At 48.3% G+C, this 15,617-nt stretch overlaps 1 protein-coding gene across 2 annotated transcripts; it reads left to right on the plus strand.

Moving 5' to 3' along the window:
• The first annotated feature begins 6,569 nt into the window (after window positions 1-6,569).
• On the plus strand, window positions 6,570-14,771 carry PCYOX1L (prenylcysteine oxidase 1 like). 2 transcript variants are annotated; one of them, XR_013229302.1, is made up of 7 exons: window positions 6,570-6,794; window positions 8,960-9,166; window positions 10,577-10,751; window positions 10,926-11,137; window positions 11,315-11,455; window positions 12,814-13,529; window positions 13,617-14,771. XR_013229302.1 is itself a non-coding variant. In XM_077327083.1 (6 exons), the coding sequence occupies exons 1-6, from the start codon at window positions 6,665-6,667 to the stop codon at window positions 13,470-13,472; spliced, it is 1,524 nt and encodes a 507-aa protein (XP_077183198.1). In that variant the 5' UTR covers window positions 6,570-6,664; the 3' UTR covers window positions 13,473-14,771. The 2 variants fall into 2 exon arrangements, 1 of the variants encoding a protein (XP_077183198.1); XM_077327083.1 differs by having other exon boundaries at window positions 12,814-14,771.
• The last annotated feature ends 846 nt before the right edge of the window (window positions 14,772-15,617 follow it).

The following is a 15,617-nucleotide window of genomic DNA, read 5'->3' on the forward strand; positions in this document are numbered from 1 at the left end:
ATGTTCTTGCAAATAAAGTATGTCTTTAAGACTTTCTGTCTTTTGAAAAATGGTGCTTTTAGAATAGGATTCTCCAGTTGGAAGATCTGTGTCTTGCTCCTTTGAAATTCGGAGATAATTTAGGAGTAGGGGGGTTGAATCAGCTTTTGTCCTGACCTTGTAAAGGAATCCTTTTGTACTCTCATATGTATTTATGGTGTTGATGGCAATAACTACTATTCAAATCTAAATTTCTTCAGTACTAAAGATCTGTAGACCCATGTCCATTCTTTGCATACTCTGAATTTACAGATATTGTATAGTGCCATAAAATTTCAAAGTAGAACCATTCATCATTTTCATTACAACAGATTAGGAAATCTTCCTCTCTCTAGTGAGCTTGGCAGTGACATTGGCCTAGTGAATGTTGTCCGGATTTGGATCTTGTGGAAGTCATAAGGATTGGAGTGAAACCTGGTTATTAGACAGTAACTGTTCAGACAGTGATAAAGAGGTGGTGTTTAATGTATTTCTTAGCTGCTTTTTTTTGTTCAAGATATCTGAAGCAGATAAACAGCAGAAATTGGCTTGGATTATTGGTATAGACCTTCCTGTCTTAATAGAAGGGAGAAACTAGTGTAGCATAGTGATTTACAGCATGATAGGGATGAAACATATATTAAAATCTCAGCTGGACCACAAACTGGCTGGGTAGCCTTATGCATGCCCTGCCCATATGTATATGTGGCTCTGCAATGATGGTAATTATACTGGCCTGCGCCATATAGCTAGTGAGAGGACTGTGATATGTGAAGTCTATGCCAAGTGTCATCTGTCAAAGGTGTGGCTGGCTAGATGATGCAGACACATCAGGGGTGTTGGGTGGTCCATACTTCCCCCCCCCCCAACATGGCCATCCATAAACCGCTCCGCGGAAGCAGTAAGAATAATTCAGTAAGGCCATTGTGGGAGGAAAAAGGGGTGGGGTGAGTCCGGGATAAAAACTCAAATGGGCCAATCGGGAGCCGCGCGGTGTGCGGCTCCCGATTGGCCCCTCCGATTGTCAATCCGGGGCCAAGGCCAATCGGGAGCCGCGCAATGCGCGGCTTCCGATTGGCCCCTTGGCCCGCCCCAGACTTGGAGGTGAGGGGGCCGAGGGAAGAGGCTTTGCTGCCGGGAAAGGAGTAGGGCCTCCGTGTCTCCGACGCGGTAGGCCTGATCCTTTCCCGGTGCCGAAACTGGGACCTCAGAGGGGAAGGGAAAGGATTCGGCGAGCTGATGTTTCCGACGCGGTGGGCCTGCTTCTTTTGCCACACCGAAGCTGGGACCTTGGGGGGGAGGCTTTGGCGCAGTGAGAGGAGCAGGCCCGCCACATCAGAAATGCGGCGGGCCTGCTCCTTTTGCCGTGCCAAAAACGGGACCTCTGGAGGGAGGGGTGTGGGGGAAAGGCCTCAGTGTTGTGAAAGGAGCTGGGCCTGCTCCTTCTACCACGGCAAAGCTGGGCCCTCGGGGGGAGGCGGGGGGGCCGGTGTGACGTGGGGGCCACCAGGAGCCCTGCAAGGCCGCTGGGGCCAGCAGCGCCCATGCTAGCACCCATTGTGTTCCTACATACAATGGGCTTTAAATCTAGTATAGTTAATATATTCTCTGCAGCTCAGGAATTATTTGCTGTGTTGTTTTAGCTACACATACTTAAGTCATGGAGTTTACATATGGATTCACACTTGACACATTCATACTAGCTTGTCCTCAAATAGCTCTTTGTTGAATATCAGGTAATGAATTTGAAACTAAAGTACCAAATGAACAAGACAAAACCCCTGCTGCTTGGCAGTCTTGATTGCAGGGAGCAGCTTGCAATTAGGCCTATTCACTGAAGTGGGCTGCTTTTTCTTGTATTCTTAGGCAGGATTTATTCAGCTTGAGCCTATCAACTGCAATTTTTCATTAACATAAGTAGTCTTTCAGCAGTCCTGGTAATAAGCTGAGAGTGTGAGTGCAAAGCGGAATCAGATATGCTTTCCACAGTTGCAAGCCAGTACAAAAGCCTACAAGGGCTGTGTGAAAGGTTAGTGTCCCACTTTGACAGCAGCAGGGGGAAATTAAAATGCATGTACCTGATTCAAAGCTGGAGGTAGCAAAATGGTGTCCCCGAGAGGGCCCTGCTGCTGGAAGCAGTCACTTGACACTATCCTGGAAACTGCAGCTCTGTGATCAAATACAGAACAGCAGTTTTAAAGTGAAAACAATTGGGAGTCTTTTAGCACTAGGCATCTGCGCTTCGGACCGCTCCATGCGAATAGTCTCCGAAGCAGAGCTGCTTTGGAGATAGATTGACCGAATATGGTCCGAAGCGGAAAATCCCATGGGAAGAGAGAACCGAAGCAGCCATCTGAAGCGTGCTTTGGTGCACTTCGGGGCTTTGGATGGCAGCAGTTTAAAATTTAAAGGAAAACAGAGAGAGGGAATGTCTTCCTTTGCCTGGGCTTCTCCTGGCCCAAGGGGAGGAGGGATGGCTGGGCTCCCTGGAGGCTGCTGTTGTGGCCCAGGAGGCACTGTTTGGTTCTTCTTGGGGTGCCCAATTAGGTTTTCCCCTCTAAATAGGCACTAAACAAGAGTATTTCAGGAAATATTTTAAAGTTTCACTAATATTTTAGGATAGACCTTCGGTTCCTTCCCTAATTAGCCAGCTCAGGATTGGAATTATAAGAGAAAAGGCAAGTAGGACCTCTTCATTACAGTTAAATAGTTAAAAACCACCTCCAGGGGCTGTGTCTCTTCTCCATTGAAGGCCAGCTTTTCTGATAGAGAGTGGTGGACTTCAAGCCCACCAGTTTCTGGGGTTCTTAGTGGCAGTGGTGGAGGTTTTCTGCACATGTCTATGGCCTTCCTCCTAGACTTGTTAGTCAGGTGTCATAGTTTTTTTAAACCTTACCCCAACTTTCTAAAAAGGCTGAGCTTTATTGTTTCCTGCTCAAGGTTAGGTTATTTAAAACTAGCCAGGTTTAGCGTCAGTTTTCTCTACATGTTTAAAAACCCCAAAAGAACACAGGAACAAAAATCTCCATAGGTCTTGACAGATTAGGCTTTTCTAAACAAGCAAAAAAAAAGTGTCCTAACATGTTTTTCGGGTTCTTTTAGGCATCAGTCCCCAACCCCTGGTCTGGGGACCAGTACCGATGCTGCCTTGAGGGCTGCCCTGCCACTTTGCCACCGGCTCACCTTTGGTGTTCTCCAGTAACCGCCATGGCTCGGGCTCCCCCTTGGCATGGCACTGCGCAGCTGCTGCTGGCAGCACCCCCCAGCGGGCGGTGGGAAGTCAGGGGCGCCGTTGGGAAAGCAAGTGGAACAGGGGCTCAGGCGGCGGCAATGTCCCTCGGCAAAAGACTACCCCTCCTGGGCCTCAGTAAAATTGTCAAGCGTTGACCGGTCCCCGGTGATAAAAAGGTTGGGGACCACTGCTTTTAGGCACAGGTGTCAGTGGAGTTACTTCAGGGCCTCTAATTTCCCTGTATGTTATGTTTGGCCAAGGGTTACAGCAATGAGTAGCAAGCAGGAAGGTCAGAGGGGCCCTGGGGGTAAGGCCTTGCAGAAGACTAGAGGGGTGGAGGGGAGGGGAATGGCCCCCCACCTGTGAAGAGGCCCGCCTTGGTACCACCTTCCACCTCTGGTCGGAGTGGTGCAATAAAGAGCGCCCGCAAGAGTCTCTTTATTGAAATGTCTGCTGGGGTGCCCCCTTCAAAGGTGCAGGCAGGAGCAGGTACTGGCACTGCTGGGGGGGGGCTGCTGATCAGACAGCACCTCCTGTGGCTGTCGTTGCCACCAAAACACAGTACCCGTAGAAGGAGTGAGCTTCAGGGGCGTGAGCTGCATGTCCTCGATCCTCAGTTCAGGGATGCAGTGAGCCCTGGAGGGGTTCTGGGATAGACTGGTCTGCTAGTTGATTCTACTGTCTCCTTCTGAGTTGGATTGGGGGCAGGCCTGAGTTGGATTGGGGGCAGGAACAGAGGAGAGAGGTGGAGCAAGAGGGAGAGATGGAGGTGCAACCCCCCTATCCTGCCATCTCATCTCCTTGCCCCTCGTTTCTCTCCTTCTGCCCCCACATCTGGACACGGTGTGTCTGCCCAGAGCTCCTCACAGAAGGTGGCTCAGGGGACTCCCGAGGCTGCTAGTCAGCCTCCCAGGTCCGGAAGCACATCTAGATAGTGGAGGACACCCACTTCACAGGATGCCCAATATGTAGACAGAGGGTCAGTCGAAGAAGACAATCCCATCATTTCTTGACAAGTGCCCTCAAGAACGACCTGAAGAGGTACCAGCAGGCGCTCCTCCAGGGGAAGAGACAGGCTGCCACTGGGGTGTCTCCATGGGCACCACCAACCTGCAGCAGGAGGGAGATTCCCCTTGCAGCCTCCACCTCTGGAGCTCTCCCAAATAATTGACAATGGGTAGTGCGAGGATGACAAGTGACCATGATGGAGATGCTTGTACAGGCTGGTGCCAGTGTGCTTAGAGGGGGGTTTGCCGCAGCGTTCAGGGCTACGAACCACGAGTTGACTGTGCTGATCACAGTGTCTGGGCACTCCTTTAGCCTGGCTGATGCTGTCACATATCCAACTGGTACATGCCTCCTAGTCGTACGACTATTAGCAGGTCAGTGTTACACTCTCTTTATAGGGCGGCCAGGTGCCACATGAAGGCAAAGTTGTCCCAAGCTTCTGGGACCATGCACTTCATGTTGGACCTATGGATGAAATGTCATGCACACATGTACATCTTGGTAGATTCAAATGAGTAGAGATGTTGGTCTTTTGCTTATATATTCCTACTGTTATGATGGTCAGTTCTTAGTCTGAGGAAGAGTGCTTGCACTCGAAAGCTCACGCCTTGAATAAATCTTTGTTGGTCTTAAAAGTGCTACTGGACTCTGATTTTACATGTACATCTTGCTTGACTGTGAATTGGTGGGACATCAGGGAGGTCCTGGGTGGGGCAGTTTCTGTCATGCAGGGTGAGGGCTGCTGGGCTGGCTATTGCCACGCCTTGCTACACATGGAGCCCTTTGATGTGCGGCACATGGCAGACAACATCAGGGGCACCATCATGAGGTTGTTAGAGGGCTGGGTAGGCAGTGGGAGTGGGATCATCAGGGGATTCTTGGTGACAGAAGGCACCCTAAATATGAATAAGGCAGTCAAGGACATGGGCCTGAGGCACATCTCCTGTGTGTCCCACTTCTCCAACTGGTGGTGAAGGATGCCCTTGGGATTGGTTCCAAACATGGATCCACTTCATCTGCCAAGCCCTACACGTTCCAGCTTATCATCAGGAAGTTCCTGAAGATTGTGGCTTACTTCAACTACGGCTTGATTGACTGCTTTTGACTGCAGGAGAAGCAGGTTCTGAGGGTGTGTCAGATGACTGCCTCATTGGAGACGTCAGCATATTCTGGAATTCTACCTGTGCTATGTTTGCATGCTTGGTAGAGCACAGGAGAGCCCTCAGTGCCCTGGTCCAAGAGACAAGGATTTTTGAGGCTGGGTCATGCCTCTGACCAAGAGTGGGAGATCCTTGCCCAGACTGTGGAGGTTCTGGGCCCTTCAAGACCTTCATGGAAACGCTCTCATCTGAAGTGGCGAGTTTGGGTCTGGTCTTCCCCATAGTCCCCTTTATAGACCCAGACCTAGGATGTGCAGTCTCAGTTCCAGCTGTGCGCACACTTGCATGAAGGATCCAAAGAGGTTTTGAGGAACACTTTGGGCCCCTCTGCAAGTCAGGTACATGGTTGTGACCTTGTATGATCCACACATGAGGTGCAGCATCACAGAAAGGGAGAAAAGCTTCTCAGAATGGTGTGCACTGCTCATTCGGAGGCTTATCTGGTGGACGTCCCAAGCGGCTGGGTTGGCAGCCAAGGCAGGGGGGGCAGGAAGCCAGCATGTCTGCTGCTCCTCCCCCACCTGCCCCTGTGGCTGGTTCATGCCCCAAGGACAGCCCCTCCAGGATGCTGGACCTGGAGGACTTCTTGCTGGGGTCTCTCCATCCTTCTTCTTCCTTTGGGGGCAGCAGGAACTCGAGAGAGGACAGTGCATCCGCAATAGAAAACCCGGTTAAGTCGGAGGTTTCGAGTAAGATCAATCAAGGGTTGTGTCATCCTATAACTACGCGGCCTGTGATCTAATTCAGGGGTAGTCAACCTGTGGTCCTCCAGATGTCCATGGACTACAATTCCCATGAGCTCCTGCCATGGGAATTGTAGTCCATGAACATCTGGAGGACCACAGGTTGACTACCCCTGATCTAATTGATCCAAGTGGGTAGCCCTGTTGGTCTGAAGCAGCAGAACAAATTTTTAGCCCGCTTTGCCTATAAGTATGAAGTGCTTACTTCCATTCCAGGAAGGAGCGTCCCTGCACTCCAAAGCTCATACCTCGACTCTGGACTCTCCTTCTTTACTTTAATTAGACTGCGTGTCTTTAAGGAGGCAAGACCCTTCTCCCCGCCCGAAAGAGGCTCAGCCAATGAGCAGCCCCTTCCCTGCTACCTCGTGAGTCGCGGCGCCGCGAAAGAGCCGTGGAAAGACACAAAGAGTTTCCCGGTCACGCAGGCGGATCCGGTCTTGCCTGCCTGGTGCGTCCTCGCCTCCTCCTCCTCCTCCTCCTCCTCCTCCTCCCTCGCTGCCACCATGACGGCCGGCTGGCCTCGGCTGCCTGGGGCCTCCCGCCTCCTCCTCCTCTTTCTAGCTGTAGCGGGAGGGCTGATGCGGACGGCGTGCTCTGTGGCAGCCGCAGGGGATGCGCCGCCGGGCAAAATAGGTAGGCGGTCTCCTTTCTCCCCCGCGGGCGGATTGGATAGCGATGCTGGGAGCGACGGGGAGGGCATGGCGGGAAGGAAGGCAGCGTGAGAGAGCAGAGCTACATCTGCAAAGCAGGCGGGGAGGGACAGCCTAGCCGCGGCGCTGAAGACGAGGCGGGTTTGGCCCGTCGTGAGATGCTGCAGACTCGGGCTGGAACAGCGATGAATGACGGGCGTCCGTTCATGGAGTTGCACAGACTCCCAAGATGTTCTTTGCAATACTTCCATATTGTCCGCAAGACTCACCGGACTCGAGGATGAGCCTGGGTGTGCTGCTTTTCCCGGGCCTGTGAAATGTTTGTGTGCCTCTCACTAATGCTGCCAAGGCCTCCTCCTTCTCCGCTGGTAGAAGACGCCTGGTGACGGCCACCTTCTTTCCGCTCCAGCCTATTGGCTACTGGGAATGAATGGTGTATTCAACAGTGCAAATAAACCGCCAAGGAGGGACAATGACTTTCTGTGCTGAGCTAGATGTTCCCAGGATTTGTCCAGACAAGCAGTGTCATTTGTGTTAATAAACTCCCAATTTGGTGGCTTTGCACTGGAATCTTCCAGATGAAAATGCCCCAGGTAGGTGTGTGGTCCAAAGAAAAATCCAAAAGTGAAACGTTGAGAGCCAACATAGTGTGTTGGTTAAAAGTGGTGGCCTCAGATCTGACAAACCAGGTTTGATTCCACTCTCCTCCTCTGCATGCAGCCAGCTGGGTGACCTTGAGGTAGTCACAATTCTCTCCAAGCTCTCAGCCTCACCCACCTCACAGGAGCTGAATATCTGTTGTGGGGATAGGAAGGGAAGGCGATTGTAAGCCACTCTGAAACTCCTTTAGGTTGTAGAAAGTAGGGCACAAAAAAAACAGGTCTTCTAATATTACTAAGAAAGAAAATAATATAAATGCAGGCTTTTAAACAGAATAATTGTGGATGTGCTTAATGAAAGATATATTATATGACTTCTTCTCCCATCGCCAGCCTGGTTATTTCCTTTAGATGGTTTGGAAAATCCTGGGAAACTGACACCACAGAACTTGGTTTCAGGAACTCTTTGTTCGCAACAGAAAGGAATTGTTCGTCTTTATTTATAGCACTGATCTTCCTATGATTGTGCATCATAGTAGGCTACTAGTCTAGAGAGGATTACATCTTTGCCAACTGGACTTTCTCCTGCCTTGCTTGGTACTGTCTAACACTGCCCCTTGTGTTGCTGCACTTCCCTTTGTTGCCTTAGAGACACAATCCTTTGAAACAAGGATGTTCTCTTTTTTCTGTAATCTGGGAATTTATGCCTACTTGCATAGGTGACCATTTAATGTATTTGACAAACAGGAAGGTTTATGCCTCAGCAAGTTTATTGTCTTCAAGGTACCACAGGAGACTGTTGACTGCTGTATGTAGGAGACTGCCAGGACTGCTGTTTTTGAATCAATCAAACCTTGAAATCATTTGTGACAGACATTTGATGTTATGCAAAAATTAAACGAGTGGCATTTTAAAGACTGTAATCACACTGCTGACCAGAAGGCTTTATAAAATAAAAACAGGTTAGTCCTTAAGGTGCCACAGTACTCCTGTTCATTTACTGCCATGCCTTGTCATTTGCCATACCTCATTTTTGGCCAGTTTTAATATCTTGGAGGGGTCATGAAAATTCACTTAAGCTTTAAGATTTGCTCACCATGGCAGCCCATGTTCAAGACCAGATTTGTCACAGAGCAGAAGCTTGTAAAATTAGTTAGCATGGTCAACGTGTATATATGTGAGAGCCACTCAACTGTGGTTCAGGTACTCATAGCATCCGAAGGAATTCAGCAGAATTTTCCTGGGTGCTTTGTGTTGTACAAATCTTATATTTTTGCAAAACAAATCTGAAAAGCACCAAGCTAAATGACTGAGCTGGAAAAGCATTTGTTAATTGTATGGCATATGGCCTGCTTGACAAGAACTGCTTTGGTTTGGGGGTTTTGTTTTAAATTTTCTTACAAAAATATTAAACTATTCACATCATAACTGTGCCAAATATGTCTGCTTTGTTAACCTGCCTTTTTGTCCGCAAAGGAGGTTGGGTAGGTGGTCCACGGTGAGTCTACCTCTGTGATTTCTGATATTTGCTTCTCTTTCCCCCTGGCAGCTGTGATAGGAGCTGGGATTGGTGGCTCATCAGTGAGCCACTTTCTGCAGCAGCATTTTGGGCTGCAGGTGCAACTGGATGTGTATGAAAAGGACACAGTGGGTGGTCGCCTGGCTACAGTTACAGTCAACAAACAGCAGTATGAAAGTGGTGGAGCCTCCATTCATTCCCTCAATTTGCACATGCAAGACTTTGTTAAAGTGCTGGGTGAGTATGGACACAGCCCATAAGGTTTCTGATACCTTTTCATGCCCTGAAAGTGTGTTTGGTGTGATGGATCTTGGTTCTCTTTGCTCTTTTGTTCAGGCACTCTATACAATTAAGGTTGTAATAATTGTGTTGTCTATGACTCAGCCTTCCATCCTTCCGAGGTCGGTAAAATGAGTACCCAGCTTGCTGGGGGGTAAACAGTAATGACTGGGGAAGGCACTGGCAAACCACCCCGTATTGAGGCTGCCATGAAAACGCTAGAGGGCGTCCCCCCAAGGGTCAGACATGACCCGGTGCTTGCACAGGGGATACCTTTACCTTACTAAAGGGAGCTTGAGTTGAAGGTTGAATTTCATGACATTTTGAGCTTTTTGCAACCTGACAATAGTACACATTAGCATGTAATTCGGAGAGTTGGGGATTCTGAGGATCTCCAAAGACACAGTATGGAAACAAAAATTATCCTTTAGCTTGTTAATGGTAGACCAAATCTCTGTAGCATTCCAGAAGCTATGTCCCAATTATCTTTTTAAAGACATTGTGGACACTGAAGGAATTTTTTGTATCAAACCAAACTTAACTTTGACAATCCTCTACAGCAAAGTTCGTGTGACAAAATGGCTAAGAATCCATGCTGGTGTATAGTGTCAGAATGGCAGAAGGAGATACACACATAGCACCAAGATGGGGCATTAATATGAAGAGCATCTAATTTACAGGTCTGCAAGTATCCCTACTGATGGCTGTTCCCACTTTGCAGGGTCTTCTGCCCTCAAAACAAGGGGGCAGGCTTCAATGATTGGGTATCAAATCTAGTCACTTGGGTAGCAGCAACTGGACCCAAGGTGGTAACAAAAAATTCTGCTGTGGATCTAAATTTGTGTCAGACTTTGATGTTTCGGGAAAACCCCATATATTCAGCTGTCCTACCCTAAAGCCTCTTGTGGCGCAGTATGATTCTATGATAAAGTATGAGCCTCTTGTTGTGCAGAGTGGTAAGGTAGCAGACATGCAGTCTGAAAGCTCTGCCCATGAAGCTGGGAGTTCAATCCCAGCACCCGGCTCAAGGTTGACTCAGTCTTCCATCCTTCTGAGGTCGGTAAAATGAGTACCCAGCTTGCTGGGGGGTAAACGGTAATAACTGGGGAAGGTACTGGCAAACCACCCCATATTGAGTCTGCCATGAAAACGCTGGAGGGCATCACCCCAAGGGTCAGACATGACCCGGTGCTTGCACAGGGGATACCTTTACCTTTACCCTAAAGCACTGGATATTGGTTTTCATTCACAAGTTGGGGTGTTCAGCAATTGATCTTCATGTTTACAGTCTTTCTCAAGCTGTGATGAAAGCAATCAAAATCTCTGCTCAGACACAGTTTTACTGTATCTCATTGTCCTTTTGTACAGGACTGAAGCATCGTCGAGATGTGGCAGGGAAAAGTGCAGTCTTCAACGGGGAGCAATTTGTCCTGGAGGAGACAGACTGGTACCTCTTAAACCTCTTTCGGCTCTGGTGGCACTACGGCATGAGCTTCCTGCGCCTACAGATGTGGGTAGAGGAAGTAATGGAGAAGTTCATGAGGTATGTAACAGGGATGTCATATTTCCAGCTGAAGGAAAACTGGACGGGCTTCCTCTTTGGCTTAAATGATGTACTAATCAGGCTGAAAAAATTACAGAATACACTGGGTGTTCCTGGGGTCTTCTGAAAGGAAGCTCCACTGTATAAGATTTTTCTTCTTTTCTTGTCTAACAGGATCTACAAGTACCAGGCTCATGGCTATTCATTCTCTCGCCTAGAAGAACTCTTGCATTCGCTGGGGGGAGACGCCTTTGTCAACATGACTCAGCGCTCTGTTGCAGAATCCCTGCTGGAGGTGGGCGTTACTCAGCGCTTCATTGATGATGTTATTGTAGCCATTCTGCGTGCCAGTTATGGCCAGTCCGTACTGGTGCCTGCCTTTGCCGGTGAGTGCCACCCTTGTTATTGTTCTCCAGATTTACCAAGGAAGACCAGAGGAAGGCCTCCTTTCTAGTAGGCTTGAACCTGGGTGGGCTAGGGGACGTTGCAGGAAGAGGCAGTGCAGTATGGCTTCAGCACATTTATTCTTTTGACAATCACCCATTCTGTGTTTGTTTTGTCAGGAGCCATGTCACTAGCAGGGGCACAAGGCAACATGTGGGCTGTGGAAGGTGGCAACAAGCTGGTATGCTCCGGTTTGCTGAAGTTAACCAAAGCTAACGTAATCCATGCCACTGTGACAGCCATCTCCCTGCACAATTCAGGTGAGTCACACACTGTGTCTCTTTCTAGGTCTGGAAGCAGAGCTGCAGGATATTGCAACAGAGTGTTTTACCTTTGCCTGAGAAGTAGAACAGCCATTACTGAACAGAGTAGACAGTGCTGAGCTAGGTTGCCTCAATGTAGAGCTCCTGATGTGATTGAAATCAGTGATAACGTGCATGCATCAAAAGTAAGATTTCTCCATGTGCTATGCTTGGAAAAGTTTCCCCAACTTTATATCTTTTGATTAGGGCACACTTATACATAGTGCCTTATTAGAATCATAGAATCATAGAGTTGGAAGGGACCTCCACGGTCATAATGCAGGAACTCACAACTACCTGCCCACCCAGAGTGACCCCAGTTTCATGCTCAAGTGACCCCCCCCCAAAAAAAAAATTCACCTTCCATCCCGCACTGGCAATCAGAATTCCTTGGGGATGCAAGGAAGGGCCACAAGAGACATTATTACGTTGATGTGGCTTGTCAAGCTAACTGAGTTGGCTTCTGGATGGTTTATCTACCATTTTTCCTCCTTGCCCATGGCATCTTGGTACATTTGTGCACTTCTAGGGATTCCCCTGGCTTTTCTCAAACCTACTTTACTCCAAAGACTAGTAAACTCTGGACGGCTGCTGTAAGGGTTGGATAATTCCGATTTTCCTGACAAACATGTCAGTCATTTTCCCTGAGCCAGTTCCCACAGCAGCCATTTTCTCTCTGGTTTTAAAAAATTGGCCCTAAAATATCATTATATCTATATGTATGTAACAATTGGTGCAGCAAATTCTCTGAATTCTCAGATTTCATTTTTAAAAATTAAGTCACTAGCTCTCTCTCTTGCAAAGATATAAGGGAGAAGTCATATATTTGCAACCAAAGAGGCTTAGAGATCTTTTTTGATGAAGGCTGGAAATTCAGCAAACTTGCTACTAGGCATGTGCGCTTCTGACTGCTTTAGATGAAAAATGTTTGAATCAGGGCTGCTTCGGACACAGATCAACCAAATGCGGTCCGAAGCAGCAAATGCCATAGATTTGTATGGCCAAATCACAGTCGTCCGAATCAGTGCGGATATCTCTGAAGCAACTTCGGCCATTAAAGTCAATGGCGCCATTAAAGTCAATGGGAATTTTCCCATTTCTGTCTTCTCTGAGGCCTGGGGGGTGGGGGGTTGAGTTAGAGACCCCAAACATTCCGGGTAGCTTGAAGACCCTCTTCTCTAAAGACCCCCCCCAAAGTTTTTAAATTAAGTTTATAGGGTCTAGTGTTTGCCCATACTGCTCTCCTGAAGCCCGCACCTGGTTGTTGTTCTTTTCAAGTTAATGTTTTGCTCTTTCTCTTACCTTTCTTGTTCTAGAAGGCAAAAATTTCTACCAAGTGCACTATGAGGATGAGCAAGGCCAGGGTTCTGGCTTCTACGACATTGTGATTATTGCCACAGAGCTGCATGATAAGAAGAGGAACATCACTTTTCAGAACTTTGACCCGCCCATTGCGGAGTTTGCAGGAACGTTTCACACTGCCATCACCTCCATAGTCCATGGCTATCTCAACTCCTCTTATTTTGGCTTTGGCGATCCAAAGCTCTTCCCTTTCACTAATGTCCTCACCACAGACTCTCCTGACGTCTTCTTCGATTCCATGGATAACATCTGCCCTGTCAATGTATCCAGTACCTTCAGGCGGAAACAACCCCAAGAAGCTGCGGTCTGGAGAGTCCACTCCCCCCATCCCCTGGAAAAGCAGGAGCTGAAGATGCTGTTCCGTTCCTACTATTCTGTCCAGGTGACGGAATGGCAAGCATATCCTTCTTATGAATCTTCCAAGACTCTTCCACCCATCATTCTCCAAGACAATCTCTACTACCTCAGCAGCATGGAGTGGGCAGCCAGCTCCATGGAAATGGCTGCTGTGGCAGCCAAAAATGTGGCTCTCTTAGCTTACAACCTTTGGTATCAAGACCTAGATAAGATAGACCAGAAGGACCTCATGCACAAAGTAAAGACTGAGCTGTGAATCTAGTAGACACTGCTGGAGGAGTCTTTCAGGATCTTCTCCTTTATTGGATGCAAGGTGGGTTGAACAGGTGCACTGGGAGATGGAGGACTGGATAGACATTGCTGTATATCTACAGTTCACACATCCCGTTCTCTTTTGCAGAGGCCTGCAAGCTAATGGTAATCCATTACCAGAGACTTACTCTTAGAAGGCATCTAAGCTGGTTACTCTTTAACTGCATCAAAGCTGATTCCAGGTAGAGAAGAGGGACTGGTATCTTCTTCTGGCAAACAGTGCTCTGCTACAGCTGTGCCCACTGTTCATCACTTGGCAAGCTATGCCTTTGTAAAGATGTGACCTGAAGTCTTGGATCTCTTGTTTCCTCAACAGCTGCAGTCTCAATTCCCAGCTGTGTCTTGCTGATCTCCTTCCTTATGGCTAGGCTTCTGTGCTGAAGGGAATGATCCTTTTGAATAGGAGCACATGTCTGATGACAGATCCCTGCAGCTCCTTTCCTGTACTGCCATGCCAAGCAATGTTCGCCTTTACAACTCCCCACAAGCTTGCCTTTAATTGTGCTCAACCCAGAGCCCTGAGTTAAACATTTAGGTGCTGGCTAAAGCTCAGGTTTGACATTCCCTTCCTTTGCAAAAGTGAATGTACCTCCTACTGTCTCTACCTACACAAAACAATATAGAACTGATAACACTCAATCCCTGCAACTCATGCTATTGCTTCCCCCTCCCCTTTCTATATCATGGAGGAAGGTGTGGTTGCTGTCCCTGGGTTTACAAGAAAAACCAGGCATTCTCCCCTTCCAAATGTCAGTAGTAAAACGGATATTTATGGTTTCTTGCCTAGGGAAAAATACCACAAATAGATTGAAAACTTTTATTACCTAGAGCTGCATCCTAGTTGTATGGTCCAGCTGATTCTATAAATCTTGAGACCAGGAGCCTTTCCACTCCTTATATGCCGTCAATCAAGCCATACTTGAAACTGCTTTTGCAGCAAAGGGGTAAACAAAGCATTCGGTTCTTCTCTTAAGAGTCTGATGGCTGGAGAAAAAGTCTGTTGACAGAGCAAGCATGTTAGGCCTCCTGCAGAGGTTTGGATTTTTTTTTAAATACAGGCTTTGAGAAAAGAATCAGGTACTTGTAAAAGAAGGTGGGGAATTCACTTTATTGTCAGCCATCAAGGTTGCTTCCTGAGCACAAAGACTGGCCAGTGGATTTCTCCTGGGTGCCCTGTAAAGGCAGGGCAGGAAGTACTGGCCATTTGACTCCAAATGTCCTCTAATAAAGTTCCTTAACTGTGTTGAGTGCTTACTGCTATTCTGGGATGGGATGAGGAACTGAAGTACACTGGGAACAGAAGCAATCAGTTTCTCCTCAATAGTGCTGTGATCTGACAATCCATTTGCTTTGTTATAATATTCTCTCTTCTCTGGCTTGCTTCCGTCGGTATGTTGATACCGACTTCCTCAAGCGTGAAGCAGCTCTTCATCTTAACCAAGCCTTTATTTCCCTGTGAAGCTGCCTTATATTGAATTGGGCAATTGGTCCATTGCTTGCTTTGATTGCACAGTCTGGGGAGAAAATCTACCCCAGACCTTCAGAGTGATCCTTTGACTGGACATGCTAGGGGTTGAACCTTGGAGCTTCTGTAAGTAATTACTACTGACCTGTGTCCATTTCTCACGGGATGGAGAACCACTGTTTGCGTTGTAGAGAAGGGGCACCTGGCAGGATTATTTATTTGGCTCGTGGTGGTTTACAATAAAAATTTAAAATGCATAACAATCTGTAAACCGCTCCTGTGGAGCGGTAAAAATAAAGCAGTAAGGGCATTGTGGGCGGAGAAAGGGGCGGGGCGAGTCCATGATAAAAATTCGGAGGGGCCAATTGGGAGCCATGAAGCGGCTGCCAATTGGCCCCTCCGAGTGTCACTCTGGGGCCAAGAGCCCAATCAGGAGCCACGCTGTGCACGGCTCCTGATTGGCCACTTGCCCCATCATGGACTGGAGGGTGAGAGGGCCGGGACCTGGGCTGGGGTTGGCCGAAAGGCACCCCTTGCCACCGAGATGACAACTCGGGAGGCGCACAGTGCCTCTGGAACTGCCTTCCCCCCCCCCCGCCGCCATTACAAGGTTGCCCGCCGCTG

Source organism: Paroedura picta, chromosome 3, assembly GCF_049243985.1.
Source record: "Paroedura picta isolate Pp20150507F chromosome 3, Ppicta_v3.0, whole genome shotgun sequence".
NCBI classification, from domain to species: domain Eukaryota; kingdom Metazoa; phylum Chordata; class Lepidosauria; order Squamata; family Gekkonidae; genus Paroedura; species Paroedura picta.

Coding starts and splice junctions, on each gene's coding strand:
- PCYOX1L (XM_077327083.1), top strand. CDS start 6,665: ATGACGGCCGGCTGGCCTCGGCTGCCTGGGGCCTCCCGCCTCCTCCTC. Junction 9,167..10,576: donor AGACTTTGTTAAAGTGCTGG/GTGAGTATGGAC, acceptor CCTTTTGTACAG/GACTGAAGCATCGTCGAGAT. Junction 11,138..11,314: donor ACTGGTGCCTGCCTTTGCCG/GTGAGTGCCACC, acceptor TTGTTTTGTCAG/GAGCCATGTCACTAGCAGGG.